The following is a 24,327-nucleotide window of genomic DNA, read 5'->3' on the forward strand; positions in this document are numbered from 1 at the left end:
GATGATAGGACTTCAGCGGTCAGTCTGACCTATCAGAACATGCTGTTAGTGGCATGATCAGGAAACACCCTTTCAAAGCATTGAGTCATACTAATTATCAGTGACGTTTCCCAAAGCAACCCATGGTGTTAGCCCCAACATTAGGATCACCTGCTGTTGATGTGGAACGAGTTTTGTATACACACCTCTCCAAATGGATTGATGTGGAAAACATTTCACAAGTACTGACTGAGTAATATCTATCCATCTTGGTAACTAACTGTTTTAGGCCTATTTCATAATAACACAAACCCTTGTCCTTATAAGTACGAGTTATGTATACTAGTTCCATATGAACTTCAGTAGAATGCATACAAATTGTAGAACGTAAAAAAAATATATGTATTCCGGTACAAGACCTGGACTGAATTTTTGGAAACCACATTGACAAATAACATGTTTTCCTTTTGACCTGTTCCATCTGTGATCGTATCTGTTCTCTTTAATGATTTTGATGGGTAGAATGTCTTTTGTCTAATTCCATATAGCAGCTTGGCAGGTGAAGCCAGTCAACACCCCATACCTGCAGAAGGAGTGGTTTGGGAGTGGAGGAGTCATGGCCTGCTATTGGAACAGAGTGTTTTGTTCTGTCTTCTGCTCAGGCAGGCTTGAAATATTGCTCAAGCGAAGCTTCAACTCCCAGATAGCCTACTGGCAAGAATGTATTGAGACCAGTATGATCTGGAACATGGAATAATCACAGCTAACTCTGAATCGAGTAGCAGAATCTTCTAGTACATATCTAAGGAATATAACACCATCATGAAAAGGCAACAGAAAGAACCTAACACCATAGCGAAAAAACAAGAGGAGAAGATTGACTATGAAGTTTACTGCCAGGTAACATACTGCTTTAGACCTACGTTACATGTTGTATTTTGTGATGTTGTTGATCATAGTGGGACTAAATGCGGAAGAGGAGGTATCAATTATGCTGTGTTTTATAAAGTCTAATGTCCCCAAATGTGTGTAATCTTTCAACGGTCACCAATATCAAAGTTCAAGCATTACATTTTCATAGGCTTCAGGAATCAGCCTAGTTCAAGTCACATATTGTACTACAATCAATTAGATAACACTTAGGACTTGTCAATGCTAGCCTTGAACTAAGTTACTGTCCACTGAGTTCAGGAAATCATAAAAAATGATTATCCATACCTTGGCTATTCAGGAAATATCTAATTAGATTAAATTATGGCATGAACTAAGGCTATATGAAGATGTTTCATTATTAGTTACCCCTCTCCAACATAACTATAGGCACATCATGTTTATTAAGATTTTGTGGAGGAAAAAGGTTACATTTAATTAAGATCCCCCCCCCCCCCCCACACACACACAAATAAAATGTTTATTGTGTCCCGGTTATCCCCCACTGGTCTTTCTAATTTAGAATGTCGAATACACTGTAGTGCGCTGATGAGCCAGATGGGGTCTCGTGCGGACTCTGAACGTGCATGCGGCTCTGTAAATTACCAGTCAACATGACTGAGTCCATGGTTATAACGGCGATTAACTAAAGGGAAGCTATTATTAAACTATTTATAGTTTATGTATTTGCACTTGTATTCTACATTGGGCTGGGTAGCATACCCATATCAAGTCGTAAATCTTTGGCGTTTTTCATTTTTGAGGAATATGAGGGTGATCAAGCAAAACTGAGTTGTTCGACAACTCATCCAAGGAAGACACCTGCCGTCACCAGGAAAGGGGTCAGAAGTGGCAAACACATTTAGCTCAACTCTGGAATTCGGGAATATGACAATTCTAATTAGATGAAAAAACTTTGAGATTATCAACAATTATGAGATATTATCGTTTATAAATAGTGCGGTGCTTCTCCATGCTCCCGTAGTTTCGGTGATATTGTTGGAGAGTGCTCTTGTTGTTGGACCATGTCCGTAAACGAGTTATATTCAAAGGTGAGTGATTTGTACAATCATTGGTTCTCTATACATTTGTTATCCTATTGCTATAGCTACAGTTTGATTTCTTGTTACATCATTGATACATAATTGTAACATTTTGGGCCATCATATCTATAGTGACAATAGGATTGAATTGTAGAATTCGCCATTGTAGCGAATTCCCCGCTGCGATGTCATGTATTTCAATGCAGGTGAAATGACAAATGTTAAAAAATAAATCGAGCCTCGAGCGCAGTCCCAGTGAGTCTTTGCTCAGATGTGACATTGCAGCTTGTTTGACAGGTGCACGAGCAAGTTTCGTTCTGGTATCGGGCCGTAGTCATTAATCAAACAGGTTTGCACCTAAAACGAGCGTTTCTATTGGACAAATGCAGATCGGTCTCTCCCTGTTTCGTTCCGCATGCTCCCGTTTAAGAAACGTTTAGCAACAGAATTGGCGTAATGAATACGCCCCTGTTGTACTGGCTTGTCTTCTAGCCCTGTGGACTACTGCATGACCTAGTTGTGTCCATAATAGTCAAATAAATATTTTTCAATACTGACAAGTCTTTAGCTAGAATAACAAAATTTTATTATTTTATGAATGGAAAAATGAGCTAGCTAAATCATTCATAATCTGTGATTTGATCTCTCAGGCAACAGTGAGTCTTGAACATTGGGATACTTGCAATTTTTGCTGAAGTTGCTTTGTGAAGAAATTGGGTTGTGGTAATCATGAATTATGTGGATATTCTATTTCTGGAGGTAGCATACTGTATGCAGTAACACATTAAACAACACTAGTTATTCAAACATGGGGCCCCCACAGTTGAATGAACATGCAACAATTACTTGAGCTGACACCAATACACAAATGTGGTCCTTTCAGATTCCCACTTTTCACTCCTAGTACTTACCCATTTCATGCATCTTTGGCTATCCTTGATTTTCATTGAGATTGAATGAAGCATCTCCCGATGATATACTCAAAAGCATAGAGCCTTTAGGACAAATGCTGACCGAAAACTGCTGATACCCTTTGTGGGATTTGTGATGTTTACAGTACAGACAATAGATATGCTACCGGCATGCTCTTTGACTTTGATTGATGTGTTTAAAATAAGTATTATGAATATTATGCCTAAGCAAAGAAATTGTATTTTGTTACTATTGTTATTATAATTCCTTGTGGTGTAGGCCTATGCATTGATTAACCTAGGATATTTGTGTGCAGCATCACCGGAATTACTCGTTTCAGGAAGAAACCTAGCCAAATTGTTGAAAAAGAGATGTCTTTGAAGTTATTGGATTGAGAAGAACAGAATCAGGTTACATACATTATTTGTCACTAATCCTCTAGTCTACATGACTCAAAATCCAGTTCCACATTCCACTGCAGAAATTACAAAAATAGCTGTTGTTTTCTTTAGAACTCTTTAGAAACGTTTTACTTGTTGAGGAAATGGCTTTTTCAGTTAAGTCTATTGTCTAAACATGCAGGTTACACCTTTTCCTCAATATTGTTCTACTTATGTAGTAGTTACTTCCAATGTTCCTTCTCTGGGACATTGGAAGTAGTTAACACTATCTACGTTTCCCTTTACCGTGGGAATTGTGATCGAATCAACGCAATATTAGCCATTTTCAATGCAACATACCAAAACAAAACGATTTATGCAAGATATTTTCTTGTAGGCAGAGCGCATTGGAGAAAGATTCTATTGCATTGACAGGCACGACTCAGGCCCATACTCTACACAGACCAGTGCACCATAACCAGTCAGAGCTAATGTATCCCTATCTGTAAATAGACCATTGCCATATGGATCTGTGCCATTCACTTTGAACTGGACTGTGTTACAACATGAGTGGTCGTGAGTAGATGCGCTTGTTTTGAGATCTAAGTGAGAGCTGCATGTAGCCACGTGCACATTTGTTCATATTCTTTGCTAGTAAGTGAGTTATTAGCCAAGTTAAAGCAAATTTCTAGTTAGCAATGGGGGAGTTGTTGCTTCCTACAAGAGCACAAAATGTGTGCGTCTAGCCATCTTTGAAAAACAAGTCAGATAAAGAGCTTTTTTTATTTCTTAAAGGGACAGTGTTGTATTTGGAGACGGGCTTGAATAAACTAAGTAGCCAATAAACATGCAGAGGGTAGCATAATTTGTCTGATTCTCTGTAATAATGGTATGGGAAGAATAATTAATTTTATCTTGTAAAGTGGTTTCTTGCATCAAACAACAACATTTTCAGTCACCACCTTGTCTGAAGGACAAGTGTACAGGTGAATGTCAATCCCTACTGTACATGTTTGTTTGTTTTTTATCTCATGGAATGTTGGCCTACATTGAACACTACACATTGGCTGCTACTGTAGGCTAAATGATAGAACAGCTATTTCCATGTTAAAATGTTATGGGATGCATTTTCTCCATTGTTTTGTATGGTAAGCCACTCTGATAGGCCTACATTATGATCAAATAACCACAGTAGTACTTGGACACTGTGTTATAACTGTAAGTTAAAGCATAACAGCCTCAGTGTTCAAAGTAAATGCGCACCATGTGCATGAGATGGATGAAATCATACCTTGAATGCAGAACTCAGTGTGTCAGAGTGAGCAATGAGCTGTCGCCCACTCTTAGCTATGATGTGGGTGTGCCCCAAGGGTCAATACTGGGGCCCCTCCTGTTCAGCCTGTACATTAATGATCTGCCTTCTGTCTGTACTGGGTCTGAAGTTGAAATGTATGCAAATTATACAGTGATATATGTGCATGCAAAGAGCAAACAACAAGCTGCACAAGAACTCACTACTGTAATGGTCCAGGTTACAAAGTGGCTCAGTGACTCTTGTTTGCATTTCAATGTGAAAAAAAACGTGCATGTTCTTCACAAAGAGGGCAACAGATGCTACTGAGCCAGATGTCTATGTGTCAGGGGAGAAGCTCCAGGTGGTATCTGATTTTAAGTACCTTGGCAACATACTTGATTCCAACCCCTCTTTTAAAAAGCAGGTGAAAAAGGTAATTCAAATAACCAAATTCAACCTAGCTCATTTCCGATTTATACGAAATTGTTTGACTACAGAGGTAGCAAAACTGTACTTCAAATCTATGATACTCCCCCACTTAACATACTGCTTGACTAGTTGGGCCCAAGCTTGCTGTACAACATTAAAACCCATTCAGTCTGTCTACAAACAGGCTCTCAAAGTGCTTGATAGGAAGCCCAATAGCCATCATCACTGTTACATCCTCAGAAAGCATGAGCTCCTGAGTTGGGAAAATCTTGTGCAATACACCGACACATGTCTTGTATTCAAGATCCTAAATGGCCTGGCTCCCCCTCCACTCAGTATTTTTTTTAAGCAGAAAACCCAAACATATGGCAGCAGATCCACAAGGTCTGCCATGAGAGGTGACTGTATAGTTTCCTTAAGGAAAAGCACTTTTAGTAAATCCGCTTTCTCTGTGAGAGCTTCCCATGTCTGGAATACACTGCCATCAGACACACATAACTGCACCACCTATCACACTTTCACAAAAAACATGAAGACATGGCTCAAGGTCAATCAGATTTGTGAACATAATCCCTAGCTGTGTATTGCCGCTTTCTATGTTGTCTGTTGTCTGTAGCTTGTGAGATGTGGAAACACTTTGTTGCTTTTATGGATTTTGTCTTGTTGCTTTTTGTGCTATGTTGCTCTGTCTGTATGCTATGTCTTGCTTGTCCTATATTGCTCTGCATGTGCTCACTGCTCATTGATAGTCTGTATTGTAATTGTTTTTAATAACCTGCCCAGGGACTGCGGTTGAAAATTAGCCGACTGGCTAAAACCAGCACTTTTACTGAAACGTTGATTAATGTGCACTATCCCTGTAAAAATATAATAAACTCAAACTCAAACCAGAAGTGACACAGATTTTTCAGAACTTGAAGTTTGCTCTTAGCTGAAATTGGCTCATTGCTGAATTTTTTTTGAGGGAACATTGGTTAATTTCCTCTCTCTCAAACTGTACTCCGGGACAGACCAGTCAAGCTTTGTCATGTGAATAAATAACTAAACCTTTTGTAAACATTTTCCTTTTGTGGATTGGTAGTTAAAATAGGACTGTGACATTGTAAAACACTAAAGATACACCTGTATGCATTGTCATCAGAGTATCTCTCCTCTCTAGTTATTCCTGCTCGGTGCTCTCATCCATGACCCTTTGCCTTGCGGGACATGACATCTCTATGCAATATTCTACCCTGTCTATGTATGATATTTTATACGAAGATTCGTCATAATTTTTTCTCGCTGGGCCAGTTCAATGTCAACCAATTGGCAATCCATCTAGCTTTTATGTTTAGTTTTGGTACTAGATTGCAGTACATTAACCTTTTGTCAATAGGGGGAGCTGTTAGCATTATTTTTTTTTTTACATTTCCAAATTAAACTGCCTCGTACTCCAATCGTGATCGACAAATAGATATTAATTTATTATGGATAGAAAACGTCTACTGCTTTCTATAGGAGTTGAATTTTTGTCTTGAGTCGCGTACAGAACAATTCTACAGCACTTTCATAACAGGGTTCAGATTTCTTAGAAATTTTTACCTCTGATCTGGGTCTGTGTTATAAGGCCACAGTGAATGCCTATGAAGAAACGACACTCCTACGTCTTCCTCTGGGTGTCTGTACGTCATCACGTTTTCAATGAAATCGATGGACGTTCAAGCCATTATAAATGACCAAAATGTACAGAGACCGCCTTTCTCAACGTGCGCCTCAAGCGTGAAGGCCATCGGACCTGTCTCGTTCCAAGTCGTTTCTAACAGCAATATTTCTCCGGTCATGTTTTCAGTCGTTATAGTTGTTAAAAACATCATAATGTAGTGAATTTGAACCGGTTTTATATCAATTTATACCGTTTAGTGCGATTCTGAGGAATTTATTTGTCGTGCACTCTGAAAGTTTGGACACGCTTTAGGGTGTCGGTCGTTGGTGATGACATTTCGAAGGACAGGACATCTATCGACCAAAAGACGTTTATAACATAGAAAGGATACAATGCCCAAGAATATGATGGAAGATCAGCTCAAAGTTAAGCAATATTTAATATAATAAACCGTTGTTTCTGTCGAAATATTTTAAACGCATATATCGCATTTTGTTTGTATAAGCTTCACTTGGCCAACCCTGTATTGAAAAGTAAAGGATATTTTAAAAATGTAAATCAGCGGTTTGCCGTTAAGAACTAATTTGTCTTTCGATTCCTTGTCAACCCTGTATTTTTAGTCAAGTATAATGATAGCTTTTAATTAAACTAGATCACTCTGATAGATGACGTCAACATATTGAGGCTTATTTCCTAGTATTTTCATTGTGTAACCACGTTTTGTATGGCTAAATAGCACCTTTTCGAACAAACTAGAATGTTGTATGTTGTTAAATGATGTTACAGGAGTGTATCGGAAGAATTCTGAGAAGGTTAGTGAAAAAATTAATATCTTTTGCGGCGGTAGGTTATACGTATAGCGCTCTTTGGCTGGAATCGATGCTCTGGTAACGTTGGAACATGTAGTATGCTAACATTATCGATTTTATTGTGTTTTCGCTGAAAAAGCTTAGAAAATCTGAATATGGTCTGAAATCACAAGAACTGGGTCTTCCATTGCTATGCTTTGTCTATTTTTATGAAATGTTTATGATGAGTAAATTGTCATACACGTTGCTCTATCTAGTAATTCTAGTGGATTTGTGATGGTCGGTGCAATTGTATAACTGTGATTTCTACCTGAATATGCACTTTTTTCTAACAAAAACTATCCTATACCATGAATATGTTATCAGGACTGTCATCTGATTGGTGTTTTGTTATATAGGTATGGCTATCAATATCTTAGTTGAAGCCGAATTGGTGATAGCACCCTGAAGGAGTAAAAAACTGATGGAGTTAGAATAGTGGGTGTATTTTGCTTAACGTGTGTAGCTAGATAGATATATACATATTTTGCTCTTTCCCTGTAAAACATTTTAAAAATCTGAAATGGTGGCTTTATTCACAAGATCTGTATCTTTCATCTGGTGTCTTGGACTTGTGATTTAATGATATTTAGATGCTACTATCTACTTCTGAAGCTATGCTATCTATGCTAATCAGTGTGTGGGGGGTGGGGGGTGCTCCCGGATCCGGGTTTCTGAGGCAGTAAAAGTTAACAGTCCTATATGTGTGTTCTCAAACTGCACTCCTCAGTTAATAACCTATAGTGCTGAGCGATTAACCAAATGTTGGTTATTTTTCAGTTTTTAAACAACTAATTGACCAACGTCGGTTCGATTATTTGAATTCCAAATCAGATCAAGCCCGAACTGTGCGATGTTGTGGTTTCTACCTATTTTAGCACAGAAAATGTGGTAATTAACTACAATGACCATAAACCATTGCACACCTGCTTACTTGTCCGGTCTTGATCTGTGTGGAGCAGACACAGAGACTCTTTTGTCTGTGACTTGCGATGCTTTATCTACTTGAAAATACATTATCTAAGTGATTGGATAGTTGGTATTCAGCAGTCAAAGTATGCCTTATTTACATTGAAGAACTACATTGAAGGCAGCAGCTCTACAGAGATGAGATGGCCTCCCAAGTGGTGCAGTGGTCTGGTTCGAGTCCAGGCTCTGTCGTAGCCGGCCGTGACCGGGAGACCCATGGGGCGGCGCACAATTGGCCCAGCCTCGTCCGGGTTAGGGGAGGGTTTGGCCGGCAGGAATGTTCCTGTCCCAACACACTAGCGACTCCTGTGGCGGGCCGGGCACAATGCATGCTGACATGGTTGCCAGGTGTACAGCGTTTCCTCTGACACATTGGTGCGGCTGGCTTCCGGGTTAAGTGGTTGTTGTGTTATGAAGCAGTGTGGCTTGGCTGGGTTGTGTTTTGGGGGCTTCGCCTCTCCCGAGTCTACGGGAGTTGCAGCGATGGGACGGGACTGTAACTACCAATTGGGGAGAAAAAGAGATGAAATGATGACTTGGAATGAAATCAAATAAAACAAATATTTGATTGAAGTGATGTGAATAAATTATGCTGAATCTCTACGGGATTGGTGTCCCTAAACCGGGACGGTTGTTGCTAGCGTGCGCTAATGTTGTAAATAACCGCCAACTTTACAGGACATGTCTTATATGGGCAGAAAGCTTAAATTCATGTTAATCTAACTGCAGTGTCCAATTTACAGTAGCTGTTACAGTGAAAAAATAGCATACTGCTGTTTGAGGGGAGTGCACAACACTTTTAGCACGGCAACTGGTTTGATACATTCACCTCTGAAGGTACAGTTGAAGTTGGAAGTTTACATACACAAAATACATTTAAACTCAGTTTTTCACAATTCCTGACATTTAATCCTAGTAAATGGGCCTTGAAATACATCCACAGGTACACCTCCAGTTGACTCAAATGATGTCAATTGGCCTATCAGAAGCTTCAAAGCCATGACATAATTTTCTGGAATTTTCCAAGCTGTTTAAAGGCACAGTCAACTTAGTGTATGTAAAATTCTGACCCACTGAAATTGTGATACAATGAATTATAAGTTAAATAATCTGTCTGTAAATATTGTTGGAAAAATTACTTGTGTCATGCACAAAGTAGATGTCCTAACCGACTTGCCAAAACTATAGTTTCTTAACAAGAAATTTGTGGAGTGGTTGAAAAACGAGTTTTAATGACTCCAACCTAAGTGTATGTAAACTTCCGACTTCAACTGTAGATCATTTACTTACATTCAGTAATCTTGTTCTGATTTGTCATCCTGAGGGTCCCAGAGTTAAATGTAGCATAGTTGTGTTTGATAAAATGCATTTTTATATTCAAATGTAGGAACTGGGTTCTTCATTTTGAATCCCTGCTGTCTTTTTGTCATTTAGCAGACGCTTTTATCCAGAGTTGCTTACAGTTGCAAGATGTCGAAAGCTATGAGATAATGCTGTAATGCTGCTCCATACCTTATTTTTTAGACATGCCAGCAGTACTTTCCTGTCATAATTGGTAATAGGGTGGCTGTCAATGAGCCACTTGCTTTCAGAGCCAACTTAGAGACATGTATATTCTAAAGGCTCTTTCATACTCCCACACAGACATTTCATTGTAGACACCAGAAGACAGTGTTTTGGTCCGATTTGTATCGTAGCTGAAGGGAAGTTAACCATAAATGTACAGTAAGCCACACATTAAAGAAGCAGTGGAGAATTTTGCCATGAAGCAGACACTTAAATAATAATTAGTTGGGTACTTACATTTTTCCTATTTCACACATGAACAAATTGGACATTTGTTTTTTTGCATATCCCACTCCCCCTGAGAGGGAGGAGGCAAGATCAGATGGGACCATTCTAGTCAATGAAAGGGCAGATACACATGTGAACAGGCACGCCTCTGATATAAGTGGCCATTGACCAAATTCAACACTCTCATTGACCTCCATACAAAAACTCCTTATTTTTTAAATAAGGAAAAACGCCACTTGCTGGAGAAGACAGATTTTGGGCCCTCTCAGGTACTAGTCATTGTGCTGACACACATCATAGCAGGGCGGGACATTAGCAGCACTGGAACGGAAGGATAGAACACTGTAGTTCTATTCTCAGGGTTTTCATCTTACCTGTGTGTGTTTACTTCACCAGTTATAAAGTGTCTTTTAATGAACCCTGAGAATAGTCTGTTCAGGTTAACCTTCTCTCTCTCTACTCACGTCTGATTTTCATTACCAGTTCTCTCATTTACTGCCCTCAGAGTCCAACTTATCCCATAGATAAGATGATTTTCACCTACTGTACTGTTACAAAACACATTCCTAATTCACAGAAAAGGCCTAATGAAAACATATTCTTTCAGCAATGAAAGTTTGAGTACAAATTTTTGTCGACAGTCCAAAGGTTAGCCTAGCTGTAATTTAGATTTAAAATAAATAAATCATAAGTGACATGTTTGTAATAATATGATGGCAAAATATCCAGTCTTATATTCACTGGTGTATTGGGGGGTAAACACACATAAACGGCTATTACGCACCATTTTTATTTTGAGCGAGTGTTTACCCACCTTTTGCAGAAAAATGCATTGAAAGTATAGGTAGCGTTACATTACTCACCGCGAATGGCAATGAGCGTTTACCAACATATTTATTTTACCACTAGTATGGTTATAGTAGTGTTATAACCTCTCAATCTCATGCGTTTAATCAGTGTTACTGTCAGTGTTGCTGTTGAAGTCCAGATTGGTTGACTGACATGGATACCGGTAGTATCAAAAAGGCAAATCCATTTTAAAACACTCATTGTTAGACGTTACACAAAAAACATTACTTCATCAGGGTCACAAGGGAAACCGGTAGTGCAACTTTTTCTCAATGTTATTCTCTGCTTCTCCTCCCCCCTATTTCCCTCCCTTCACCCACCTATACAGGTGGAGCCTGCTTCCAGAAACGTACCACCTATCTGGCTGTTGTTTTTAAAGGTTGTTTTATGTCTCTCTTTAGATTATCAGTATTGGTTGGAGAAGGCTGCCTGAATTGATGTGATAACGATAAATAGAACAACACATTTGTAACATTAATGTGCACCAGTTTAAAATGATAATTTCAACTACTACTATTTTGATTGTTGAAGCGGTCAATTGTCCCATTAACAATCACACATATTAGCAAATGTATTTCATTTCAAACTTCACATTTCTCTAGTATAGGCTTCTTATTGTTCTGACCGTAATCAGCAAAATGCCTGCGATAAGTGATCGGTATGGTCAGTGTTTTCCGGTTTATCATGCCGGCTCTACTACTATTGCATCCAGTGTATTATTGACTATTCTCACTGTTATGAATCAGATGTCTGACGTTCAGCTCTGATCTATGGCTATGTGTTAGTTTTTCTGTCTCTTCTGTTCTGCATAGCACAGCATAGCACAGCATAAGGTACCATCCTGACGACAATTCTGTCAGTCCATGGCCATGCGTGAGCGTGAACACACGCACACACTCATTTGAATAAAGAAGTTAAAAGACGGATCATCCATGTTTTTAACGTTCTTCGTCGGGCGAAAGAGAGGAGGATCAAGATGCAGCGTGGTGAGTATTCATTTTAATAGAATACTTGAACAAAACAAAAACAAAAAACCAACAAACAAACGACGACGAAACAGTCCCGTAACGTGAGCACAAGTACACATAAAACAGGAACAATAACCCACAACCCACAATACAAAACAGGCTTACCTAAATATGGCTCCCAATCAAGACAACGACAAAACACCTGCCTCTGATGAGAACCATATCAGGCCAAACGCATAGAAATAGACAAACTAGACAAACAACATAGAATGCCCACTCATATCACACCCTGACCAAACAAAATATAGGAACATTACAAACAAACTATGGTCAGGGCGTGACAGTACCCCCCCCCCCCCCCAAGGTGCGGACTCCGGCCGCAAAACCTATAGGGAGGGGTCTGGGTGGCATCTGTTCGCGTGGCGCTCTGCCGGGACGTGGACCCCACTCCACCATATCATTACACGCTCAGTGGCCTCTTAGGAGTGGCGACCCTCGCCGCCGACCTTGGACTGAAACCCTAATAAAGGGCCCCACTGGACTGAGGAGCGCGTCTGGACTGAAGGGCGCCTCTGGACTAGAGGGCGCCTCTGGACTGAGGGCAGCTCCGGCACTGAGGGGCAGCTCCGGACTGGGCAGCTCCGACTGAGATGCAGCTCCGACTGGCGGCTTTTGACTGACTGGCGGCTCTGGCGGCTCCTGACTGACGGCGGCTCTGGCGGCTCCTGACTGAAGGCGCCTCTGGCGGATCCTGACTGACGGGCGGCTCCTGACTGACGGCGGCTCTGCGGCTCCTACTGACGGCGGCTCCTGACAGACGGGCGGCTCAGGCAGCGCTGGACAGACGGGCGGCTCAGGCGGTGCTGACAGACGGGCGGCTCAGGCGGCGCTGGACAGACGGCGGCTCAGGCGGCGCTGGACAGACGGGCGGCTCAGGCGGCGCTGACAGACGGCGCTAGCGGAGCTGGACAGGAGGAGACTCAGGCGGCCGCTGGACAGGAGGGAGACTCAGGCGCACTGGACAGGAGGAGTACCTGTAGAGAGGAAAACGGAGAGAAACGGAGAGAGCCCCCCGCACCAGGCTGCGGGGGGCTGCCACCGGAGGCCTGGTGCGTGGAGAGGCACCGGATAGACCAGACCGTGGAGGCGCACTACATCTCGAGCACCGAGCTTGCCCAACCCTACTGGCTGAATGCTCCCCGTAGCCAGGCCAGTGCGGCGAGGTGGAATAACCCGCACTGGGCTGTGCTGGCGAACCGGGGACACCATGCGTAGGGCTGGTGCCATGTACCCCGGCCCGAGGAGACGCACTGGAGACCAGATGCGCTGAGCCGGCTTCATGGCCACCTGGCTCGATGCCCACTCTAGCAGCCGCCAAACGAGGCGCTGCTATGTACCGCACCGGGCTATGCCTGCGCACCGGGGACACCTGCTGCCTCACGGCATAACACGTGCCTGCCCGGTCCCTCTCTCTCCACGGTAAGCACGGGAGTTGGCTCAGGTCTCCTACCTGACTTAACCACACTCCCCGTGTGCCCCCCCCCCCCCCCAATACATTTTTGGGGCTGCCTCTCTGGCTTCCAGCCGCGCTTTCGTGCTGCCTCCTCATACCACCGCCTCTCGGCTTGGCTGCCTCCAGCTCTTCCTGAGGCGGCGATATTCTCCAGCCTGTCCCAGGGTCCCTTGCCGTCCAGAATCTCCTCCCAGGTCCAGGAGTCCTGCGATCGCTGCTGCTGCTGCTGCTGCCCGTTACCACGCTGCTTGGTCCTTGGTGGTGGGTTATTCTGTAACGTTCTTCGTCGGGCGAAAGAGAGGAGGACCAAGATGCAGCGTGGTGAGTATTCATTTTAATAGAATACTTGAACAAAACAAAAAACAAAAAACAACAAACAAACGACGACGAAACAGTCCCGTAACGTGAACACAAGTACACATAAAACAGGAACAATAACCCACAACCCACAATACAAAACAGGCTACCTAAATATGGCTCCCAATCAGAGACAACGACAAACACCTGCCTCTGATTGAGAACCATATCAGGCCAAACACATAGAAATAGACAAACTAGACAAACAACATAGAATGCCCACTCATATCACACCCTGACCAAACAAAACATAGAAACATACAAAACAAACTATGGTCAGGGCGTGACAATGTTTCCTTGTAGAGATCATAAACATCCTTGTGTATCTCTTCTGTGTTTTCGGACACCTACAAAGCAAGCAGGACCAACTCTTGCTTGATTGTATCGACCCAGTGCAGCAGCCGATGGTAATAAAAAAAAGCAATTTCATTAAGTCTGCTGGAAGTGTGATGGAGTGATCAGAAGGAGAGAAAGAGGCAGGGAGAGAGTAGGGCTCAGCTAATTAGTAGTCAAAGCCATTACTAAGTGAATGGATGCAGGGTTATAGTCTTATTCTATCCTATCCTCATTGAGCCTGTGTTTTGTACTCAACAATAAGCAATGGCATCACTCTTTCATGACCACGGGCTACATTGTCAGTTTGCTAAATAGCACTGATTGCATGTATTACTCACAACAACAGCTGTTGGTGGATAGCAAATATAGCAGTATTGCAAAAATAAAAACACGAAGCAAACCTAACCCTTTGATCCTTTAAAAAGCTGCTGAATGTAAAATATTGTGTGCTATAGCTTGGAAAATAATTTATAAATAATTTGATTCTAGATGACAACATAATGATGTCTGTTTGCGACATTAGGGCTGTTTTCCTAAATAACTAATCTGCTTTGTGTTTTGTTTCTTTGCCACGATACTAACGAGTATCGCAATACTGCTATCGTCCCGGCCCTACAATCACTCCAGGTAATGCTTTGACTACCCTCTCTGTTCCTCATGTCATGACAAGATGAGCTCTTAGCTATTGTGTCTCTACTAGGAAGAATCATGGTGGTACTATGTCCTCGTTTTGTTGATGTCTCCTATTATTTAGGCTGATGTCTGAGTGCAGAATCCCTTCTTTTTTGCTGAGCTAACTGCTTCTTTGTGATTGAATTCTGATGAACTGTAGTATTGTGGTCTGTGATGCAAAACATCACAAGTCATGGGAGTTTCATTACCATATATGGTCCTATTCTTTTTATAAAACATTTTTTATTTAACTAGGCAAGTCAGTTTAGAACAAATTCTTATTTACAATGACGGCCTACCCCGGCCAAACTCGGACGACCCTAGGCCAATTGTGTATTTTATAAAAATTGGGAACAATATTTCTAGGATAAACTTCTTTCCGCCCAATATGCAGTTGTGTTTCTTTTTGTTTCACAGTGGAAAAGGAAGGACTGGGAGAGAGGAGCGTAGAGGTACACATACTCAGCTGAGTGTCATTTAAAAACGTGTCATTCAGAGACATGCTTGGGGCTCATTACGATCAGTCTTCACTAAAGTTTCACCACAGCAGTATTTGACATGGCAGAACAGACCAAATTTAAACAACTGCCTCCAAAATGAAATTCTCCCCAAATATGGTCACATTCATTAACAGCATACAATTTAGAGAAGACCTATAGAATACATTACAGATATGGGCCTATCTGAACACCACCACAATATCCTATCAACAAGGATTAGTTGGCCATTAACTGTTGTTGATTGTGATTCTGATGACTTCTGTATGAACCACATCTAAGGGCAGAGAGGATAGATTGGCTTGGTTTAGGAGGGTGATGTATATGTTGAGACAGAGGAAAGGAGTGGCGTAATGGGCCTATGGGAGGTCACTTCAGGGTAAATGATGCTCGTGCATTCGGGTTTGATGTTGGTTTCTCAGGTGAAGAATGGCTTGGCAAAGTGTGTGGGTAGGCTATTGTATGTATACTGGTGTGTTTTTAGGGGGTGGGTGGGACAGGGTGTGGCATCAGAACAGAAGTATTAAGCAAAAAGACATCTTCAGATCTGTCACAAAGCCACTGCAGCTTTCCATCCATCTAGGTTCCGCATTCATTTAGCACGGTCTCCTTGTCCTCACTTCAAATGACGATGGGCCGACGTTAGATTGCACCCACGGCACTAATTATAAAGTTCTTCATTTTGCATTTCAACTCGTTTTTTGAAGAGTTTGAAATCTGGAGAATGGTTAATCATGTCCATGTTTAACAAGAACCACAGATTCTAACTAATCCCAGTTTAATCAGTGTGGAAATGGGTCTGATGTAGGCCGTCTTTTGTTCACATTGGCAGAGGAACTTGGCTTTCCCCCTACTGTGTTTGGGCTATCAGTGTTGGTCCATAATTAAAGATGGTTTGATCGGGAACTAGCAAGGACAACTTGCAATGCCTCAGCACACCATCTGAGAAACATGATTTGGAGAGAACCAACTGCAGAGAGAACACCTGCCAATCAGTGCCCTCACTGCTCTGGCATCAAAATAGATTTTTTTGCCAAGTGAGCTCCCCTTAGGCTTTTATATAAGTCACGGAAGAAATGATTACTTGCATAAATATGTTCAAAAAAAATCCCTAATGTTCAATATTTCCCTAAATGCCTTAGCTTATGAAACAAACTCATAATTCAAATTTGAGTGTCAGCTCATAACTCATAATTTTTCTTAGCTCTGGGCTAAGCACCAGGCTTCTTAATAAAGGCATACACTACAGTACTAGTGTGGCAGGTAGCCTAGTGGTTAGAGCTTTGGGCCAGTAACCGAAAGGTTGCTAGATTGAATCCCTGAGCTGATAAGGTACATATCTGTTCCTAGGCCGTCATTGTAAATAAGAATTTGTTCTTAACTGACTTGCCTAGTTAAATAAATAAAATAAAAAAGTACTACTACAGTACTCAGTAAGCATAACTTACATACCATAAGTACCGTATGTTTAGGTTGCTTTGTTTTGTTGTTTTTTCTAAGCCATTCCGTGGGCCGTGGGACATGTAGAGGTCCATTGTGACACTAATTGAATCAAAACATTTACGTATCAGGAGGAGTATCAGCCAAATCAAATCGTATTGTATTAGTCACATGCGCCGAATACAACAGGTGTAGACTTCACAGTGAAATGCTTACTTATGAGACCCTAACCAACAATGCAGTTAAAAAAAATACGGATAAGAAATTAAAGTAACAAGTCATTAAAGATCAGGCTGTTGATTGTGGCCTGTGGAACGTTGTCCCACTCGCAGGAACTGGAACATGCCGTCAATCCAGAGCATCCCAAACGCAATGGGTGACATGTCTGGTGAGTGTGCAGGCCATGGAAGAACTGGAACACTTTCAGCTTCCAGGAATTGTGTACAGATCCTTGCGACATGGGGCCATGCATTATCATGCTGAAACATGATGTGATGTCGGAAAATTAAAGTCACGACAATGGGCCTCAGGATCTCGTTATGGTATCTCTGTGCCATCGATAAAATGCATTTGTGTTCGTTGTCTGTAGCTTGTGCCTGCCCATACCATAACCCCACCGCCACCATCAGGCACTCTGTTCACAACTTTGATATCAGCAAACCGCTCGCCCACACAACGCCATATACGCTGTCTGCCATCTGCCCGGTGCAGTTGAAACCGGGATTCGTATGCAAAGAGCGCACTTCTCCAGCGTGCCAGTGGCCATCGAAGGTAAGCATTTGCATACTGAAGTCGGTTACGACGCTGAACTGCAGTCAGGTCAAGACCCTGGTGAGGACGACGAGCACTCAGATGACCTTCCCCAAGATGGTTTCTGCAAAACAACAGTTTGTGCAAAATATTTGTGCAAAATATTTTTGAGATTAGTGCCAAAATCTCAAAAACAACATTGGTAGAGAAATGAACATTAACATTCTCTGGCAACAGCTCTGGTAGCCATTCCTGCAGTCAACAGGAATGCTCCCTCAACCTGAGACATCTGTGGCCTTGTGTTGTATGACAAAACTGAACTATTTTAGAGTGGCTCTTTATTGTCCCCAGCACAAGGTGCACCTGTGTAATGATCATACTGTTTAATCAGTTACTTGATATGCCACACCTGTCAGGTGGATGGATGCTCCCTCAACCTGAGACATCTGTGGCCTTGTGTTGTATGACAAAACTGCACTATTTTAGAGTGGCTCTTTATTGTCCCCAGCACAAGGTGCACCTGTGTAATGATCATACTGTTTAATCAGCTTCTTGATATGCCACACCTGTCAGGTGGATGGATTATCCTGGCAAAAGATAAATGCTCAATGACCGGGATATAAACACATTTGTGCACAAAATATGAGGAGAATAAGCTTTTTGTGCATATGGAATATTTTGGGATCTTTTATTTCAGCTCATGTTGCGTTTTATATTTTTGTTCAGTATATTTCAAAGTTCTTAAAATGTCCAGGCCTGCAAGAAGAAATTATACTCAAATGGGCACAGGGAGGAGTTGACTTAGGATGACCCTGTTGCACCCTTAAACTATTTCTCAGTCCGATGTTCCATCTATGACATTTGAGAGGCAATTGTGAATATTGTCACAATTAGGAAGAGAAACAACAATTCCACATTCTATCTAACTAAGGCATGCTGTGATAACTGTGAACATTCATTCTCACTGTGGTACAGTATGTGCTTGTAATTCTCTAAAAGGATTTTGGCTACTTGATTAATGATGATTGTCCAAACTTGCAATAAACATTTGGAAATAGTGTTGTGATGGACTGTTTGATAAGATAGACTAATGGTTTGATGCAAGTTTGATGCAAAAGCTGCATGCATGCATACTGTTGTTGCCTCTGTAGAAGATGATTTATGCCATGTTACAGGGCTTTCATCTTGTTTGTTGTTATTTCGACCTGAAGAAAATCACACAGCAAAGAGCGGAGCGAAGGAAGGAAAATGCCGGAATGCCAGTACCAGAAATGGAATGTAACGAGTGAGAGAAAGAGGAAGAGTAGAGGGTAGAGGGAGTTTTACAGTACAAATCAAGTCAGACTCAATCAATGCAGCTGATTTACTTCAGCACCAGTGAGCTCTACTTATAAAGGTAGCTACTGCTGTTATTCCTAAGCATTACTGTTGCTTACACTGCTACAACAGGGGCTGCTGTTATGGCTGGCACAATTACTGTACAATTGTGTAACCGATGATTATGGATGAAAACCATCATAAAAATAAAATAGCCATCTTAACAGTTTTTTGGGGGGGTGGAATGAACAGCTGACTGAAGACAGGACAGCAGCAGTGTCAGCCCAGTGTCACGTCATCTGGTTTGATGGCAAACAGTTGTAGCGCTGCAGCAGCCCAGTCAGTCTCTCTCAGCAGTGTAAACATGACAGTCACATACAGTATGGTGTCCGCCCCTAGAATGTTGCCCAGTCTGGGTAAAGGCAAAGACCACTGAGAGAGACTGACTGGGCTGCTGCAGAGCTACAACTGTGCCATCAAACCAGATTACGTGACTCTGGTCTGACACTGCTGCTGTGTGATTGGCCCGAGCAGCCAGGGGCCGAGGGAGGTGAAAAGGGCCGCCAGCAAGTTTGAGGTTTTGATCATTTTTATTATGTGTCTCCATAATTTCATGCAGACAGCTGACTAATGGATTGGTAGTGGTGGAAGGATGTACTGATAAAGGCAGAGTAGATTAGGTGATGGATGATTATACTGTACATTCACAGTCAAATTAATTTATTCAGGAAGGGAGGTGATTTCAGAAATTTATTTTACAGTAAGTGTCAGTGTTCCCGCAATTACTGTAAGATCAAACCATGATGACACAGCAGGCATCTAGGCAGTTACCTGATAAATCGATCTCCCCTATAAAGTAACTATGTTCCCAAGAGGCTGTGGATTGAAGACTGAAATGGATGGACCCAGCATTGGTTTTGTGGAGTCAGAGTTGTTTCCTTGAACTCTGTTAGTCTGTGTCCTCCTGTAGGCCTCATGGCAAGTTTCTTGACTCAAAGCAAAAGACAATTTACAGAGCTCTATGACATAGCTCCCAAACCTTCCATTGTGGCTTGTCATTCACCAACCTATCCCAAACGCAACTGACTTTGAGGTTTGAACAGTAAATTGTTAAAAGTTTCTCCCACCAGTATAGCCTAACCATTGATCAAATAGTAACGTTAGTAGGTTGGTTGGGAAAATATTACATTTTGAAGTCATCAGTGATGCAGTAGTAGTCTCTCTAGAGTCCAGACAGACTAGTTGCATCTCATAATGTGCCAATGTGGTCTGGGATTTCAGAGAATAATACAGTAGTTGAAGGAAGCCACTGAAGCAGAGCGTTAAGACTCTTGTTAGGATCAAAGTGAAATGACTCAGATGTGTCCCTGAAATACCTTGTGGTCTTTGAAAGGGTGTGTAACCTGGAGCTCCGGGCCTGATGATGACTCTCCTCCGGGCAGATCCATCCTCTAGTCGACACCATCCAATAGTGGACTGAGAGAGGCTCTGAACTCTGAATCACGTCCTCATTGTGTCAGTCTGAATCTCACACACGCTCCCGGTGATGGGCTGAGTGGAGCATTCGGCTGTCTCAACTCAAACCCACAGAGGCAGAGCCAGGAATAACTGCAGCAACCGCTGTTGACTGTATGTCTGCTCTGTTTTACAATCACATGGTCCAAACGTTCAGGTCTTCATTCAATCTGTAGGATAGTCAAATTGCCAGTTCAGTGGCACTTTGTCAAAATCCAGAGAGGGACTGAGCCTTTTCGTTCATCCTTTCACTTAGCATCATCGTGCTATTTATAAATTCTTCTATTTAGTCTATTTTGTAGGGCCACTGTAGTCACTCAAGACTGTGTAGTGGTGGATTCTTGCATTTCAGTGACAGACAAGTGTGATTTGGATTAGGAGGTTCATATGCACAGTAATGCTGAAGTAAGTTATTTGCATCAATGAGTGACTGAGATGGGGTGCTTCAGTACCGCTTTGTAATTATTTGTCAGTTTTAGATATTGTTTATATCCAATTTCATGGAAAGGCCTACTAAGGACGAGCACTTAGTGAACGTTTGCCATGGGATTTGAAATATGGGACTATATCTCTAGGTACTTTGTTCTTTCCTTTTCAAAGAAATAACTTAATAACTAGCTTTTAATTCAACAGTATCAGAACAGGACTTATGCAGTAGCCTAAAGTCCTGCTCTGATACGTCATTCAATTTAGCTAATAAGTAACACTGACATTTGAAACCCAACCTTAGGGAATGGCACTGCACAGTTACCCTTTCCCTTTCCAAATCCTTTCTTTTCTTGATGTGCAATTAGTGTAATAGCCTCTCATATGAAGAAACAGTGTATGAAAAGAGTAGGCTAGTAAGAATTCGTCTTGCAGTATATGCCTATAGTGGTGCCCAAAATCTCCTCAATCATTCTGCCAATAATGATTCAATGGACAAGTGTCAGGATGTCACAAATGCTTACAAACATCTTGCATTGACTAAACATCTCCCCCTTCCTCCCTCCCTATCTCCCCCATCCTTCTTGCGCTCTTCTTCCCTAGCTCCATCCCTCGCTCCCTCTCATTCTCTCATGTTTCCTCTATTGACTCCTCCCCTGGAGATGTTATGTAACTGAGGAAATATTTGCTCACAAATTAAAATTTGTTGGAGCAGACTGGGACTGTAGTATTGTCGTTTAAATGCCAAATTTGTGTATCTTCCGGTGTTTAGTTGCACATCAGCATGGGTCTTAGTTTCTTAGCAGTGAGCTAGTTTGTTTCCTTCTCTGATGTGTCCACCTGGGGCCTGAGGCTGGCGCTGGGATGTAAATAATGTACTGTATGAGTTTGTTTGTTCTGTCATAGTCTGTGAGGAGGAACATTTCACAGATTGTTGCAGCTCTGCTGGATACTCTTTCCAAGGACTCTGAGGAAAGGAACTCTGTTCTTGAAAAGAAGAACTCTGAGGAAAGGAGATGTATTGTAACACATGAGCGTAAGCTTGCAATCAGGAGAAAAAAGAAAGCACCTTTGTGAAATGTCATCAATCTCTATAAAGTCAAGGTGTGTGAATCGTTTTTATGTCCCAATACACAGCTAAATGGACTGTTGGTAAGTGAGTGCTGTCCCTATTAGTTGCCGTGTTTATTGGGCTACTATCTATGTAGCCTAATAGCTTAGTAATAAATAAGGTATTGATATGTAGCCTAATAGCTTAGTAATAAATACGGTATTGATCAAGTCAAATAAGCTAAAATATTTCCTACTACTGGAAGCTGCAAAATAGTTCTCCCAGTAGAATAAGATCTTCCCTAGGGTTGTGTGAGAAAGTTTCAGACTTTCAGACAAACCTTCACGTGTGCCTAGAGTCGAAACCCATGTGACCCTTGCTGAAACGTGTGTAATATTAGTGATAGCACAGTTGATTGCAGCACTACACAAGGTTATTTTATATCGCTACATCTCCCCCCCAGTTATCTGCCCGCCCACTGCCTCCTTATTAAAGTGGATTAAAAAGCACTGCTGTCAGCTCGCCTGCCGTGATATGCTGTGACTCTGTGTTGCCTGGGGGGAAGACAGCCAGCGCTCAAAGTTGAATCTCTCAGCCTCCCAGTCAGAGCATGGCTAACATCAGTAGGTGTCTAATCTGTAATGCATTTCTACAGGGGAGTTGGCCCACCACTTGGTTAGGGGGTGTGACGCCTAAGCTTACTGCTGTTTAAACATGAATGGGCCCTCTGTGACTGAGTCTAGATGCCAGGTTTAACTTCCTGGGGAGAGTGTCCTCTGCCTCCTCACTGTGTTGATATCAGGCTGAGATTCTAGTGTGAAGAGCACAAACTCATGATGACACCAATCTGAGATAGCCAGGCCCTCCTGTAACAGTAAACACAGACAACTTGTTAAGAAGTTTCCTATGAAGTTGTGAAGGTCGTACAAAAAGAGTTTGTTCTCCATTTTGAGACACACCGAGCTCAGCTGTTGAAAATCCACTTGACTTACACACAGAGGACATTGCAGAGTACAGGGCTGATAACACTGTATAAACTGCATCCCCCTGACTGCTTTTATTCAGTCTGCTGATATGTGAACCATAGCCTACACATTATTCCATCCTCTCACCTTTTCAAATGTGGCCCAATGGAGGGAAGATGGTGAGTCAGAGCATTCATTAACATTTCGGATTTAGTTATTTTTCCCACCCTTCCCCCCTCTCCTCCTCTGTAGTGTTTTCTCTGGGGTGATATAAAGGAGATGATGCAGTTATGCACTGGAGGGATGTTGCTGATCAGCCTAAATCCTGTGCCGAGTCAGCTGCTTTATGACTCACAGCCCTCTGCCCTTCTGTTTCGTCAGCACCTCATGCTTTGTTTTGGCACTCTTCCTCTGCTAGCAGCAAATTGACATGAATCAACTTGCGATCTGCTGTACTTATGTATGTACACATCGATCTTTCTTGGTGGTCAGTCACCCACAGTGAACCCTATGTAGTTTAGCTGTCTGAGGTTGGCCTACTCTACTGTACTATGTTTCTATTGTCTGTAGTTTTAGCCTGGCCTGTCTCGTAGAATTCAGAGAAAATATAGCCATGTTTTTATGAGCTAATACATCTCAACAGTAAGTTTCCTTTTCTCTTTTGTCTGTTATTTCCCCCACATACAATGCACTGCTACAAAGTAATAGGGAGTAAGGCTGCTTCATATCTGTTGAGGAATGGGAAGTCAGGAGGACTGTTTGGATAATTTGTTGAGCAGACCATGGCTTTTATTTTTGCCATCATTTGCATCTCCAGTATAGGCCTAAACGTCAGTGAAGTGAAACGTATGTGCTGAGAGTGGAAGTGCAATAGTAAACCAAAAATATTGTTCTGATCTTGAATGAAATTGATAATGCCTCCTTTCATGTGATTTCTTTCAATTTTCTGAAACGAATAGTTGTATTTTCAGAATGCAATTAGTGGTAGCCTAATGGTGTGTATAATCACATGCAGGAACTCCCCGAATTGGGGGGCACAATTGCACCCTTCTCTAGAAAGCTAGCTAATTTAGAAACATGGGATTGTCTTTTTTCTTTCCTTTTTAACATTACACGTAACAGTGGAAATCGACAACTGTCTCAATCTGTTTCTTTCTTGTAAGTATTTTCCCATCCTAGAGTCTGAGACCTTGTGGTAATCTGTGGTAGAGAAGAAGAATGTATGACCATTTAGCATAAACACTTTACATTGCCCCTAGTTATCATAAATCACGACTTCTATAGTTTAGGCATATAGCTAGCTAAGCATAGCTAGATAGTTGTTGTATTATCCAGCTAACAATAATAGTGATTGTGTTGACACAGCTAGCTCGTTAACTTCTTATGGCTGCAGGGGCAGTATTGAGTAGCTTGGATGAAAGGTGCACAGAGGTAAACGGCCTGCTCCTCAG

General features: G+C 41.8%; 1 protein-coding gene across 1 annotated transcript in view; it reads left to right on the top strand.

Moving 5' to 3' along the window:
• Positions 1-645: 645 nt before the first annotated feature.
• LOC111980022 (unconventional myosin-Vb) overlaps positions 646-24,327 on the top strand; it is an 86,643-nt gene continuing 62,961 nt past the window's right edge. Inside the window, exon 1 of the mRNA XM_070449755.1 lies at positions 646-879. Coding sequence (XP_070305856.1) covers positions 802-879 — 78 coding nt within the window. The 5' untranslated portion in view covers positions 646-801. The remainder of the gene's footprint in view (positions 880-24,327) is intronic.

Source organism: Salvelinus sp. IW2-2015, linkage group LG20, assembly GCF_002910315.2.
Source record: "Salvelinus sp. IW2-2015 linkage group LG20, ASM291031v2, whole genome shotgun sequence".
NCBI classification, from domain to species: domain Eukaryota; kingdom Metazoa; phylum Chordata; class Actinopteri; order Salmoniformes; family Salmonidae; genus Salvelinus; species Salvelinus sp. IW2-2015.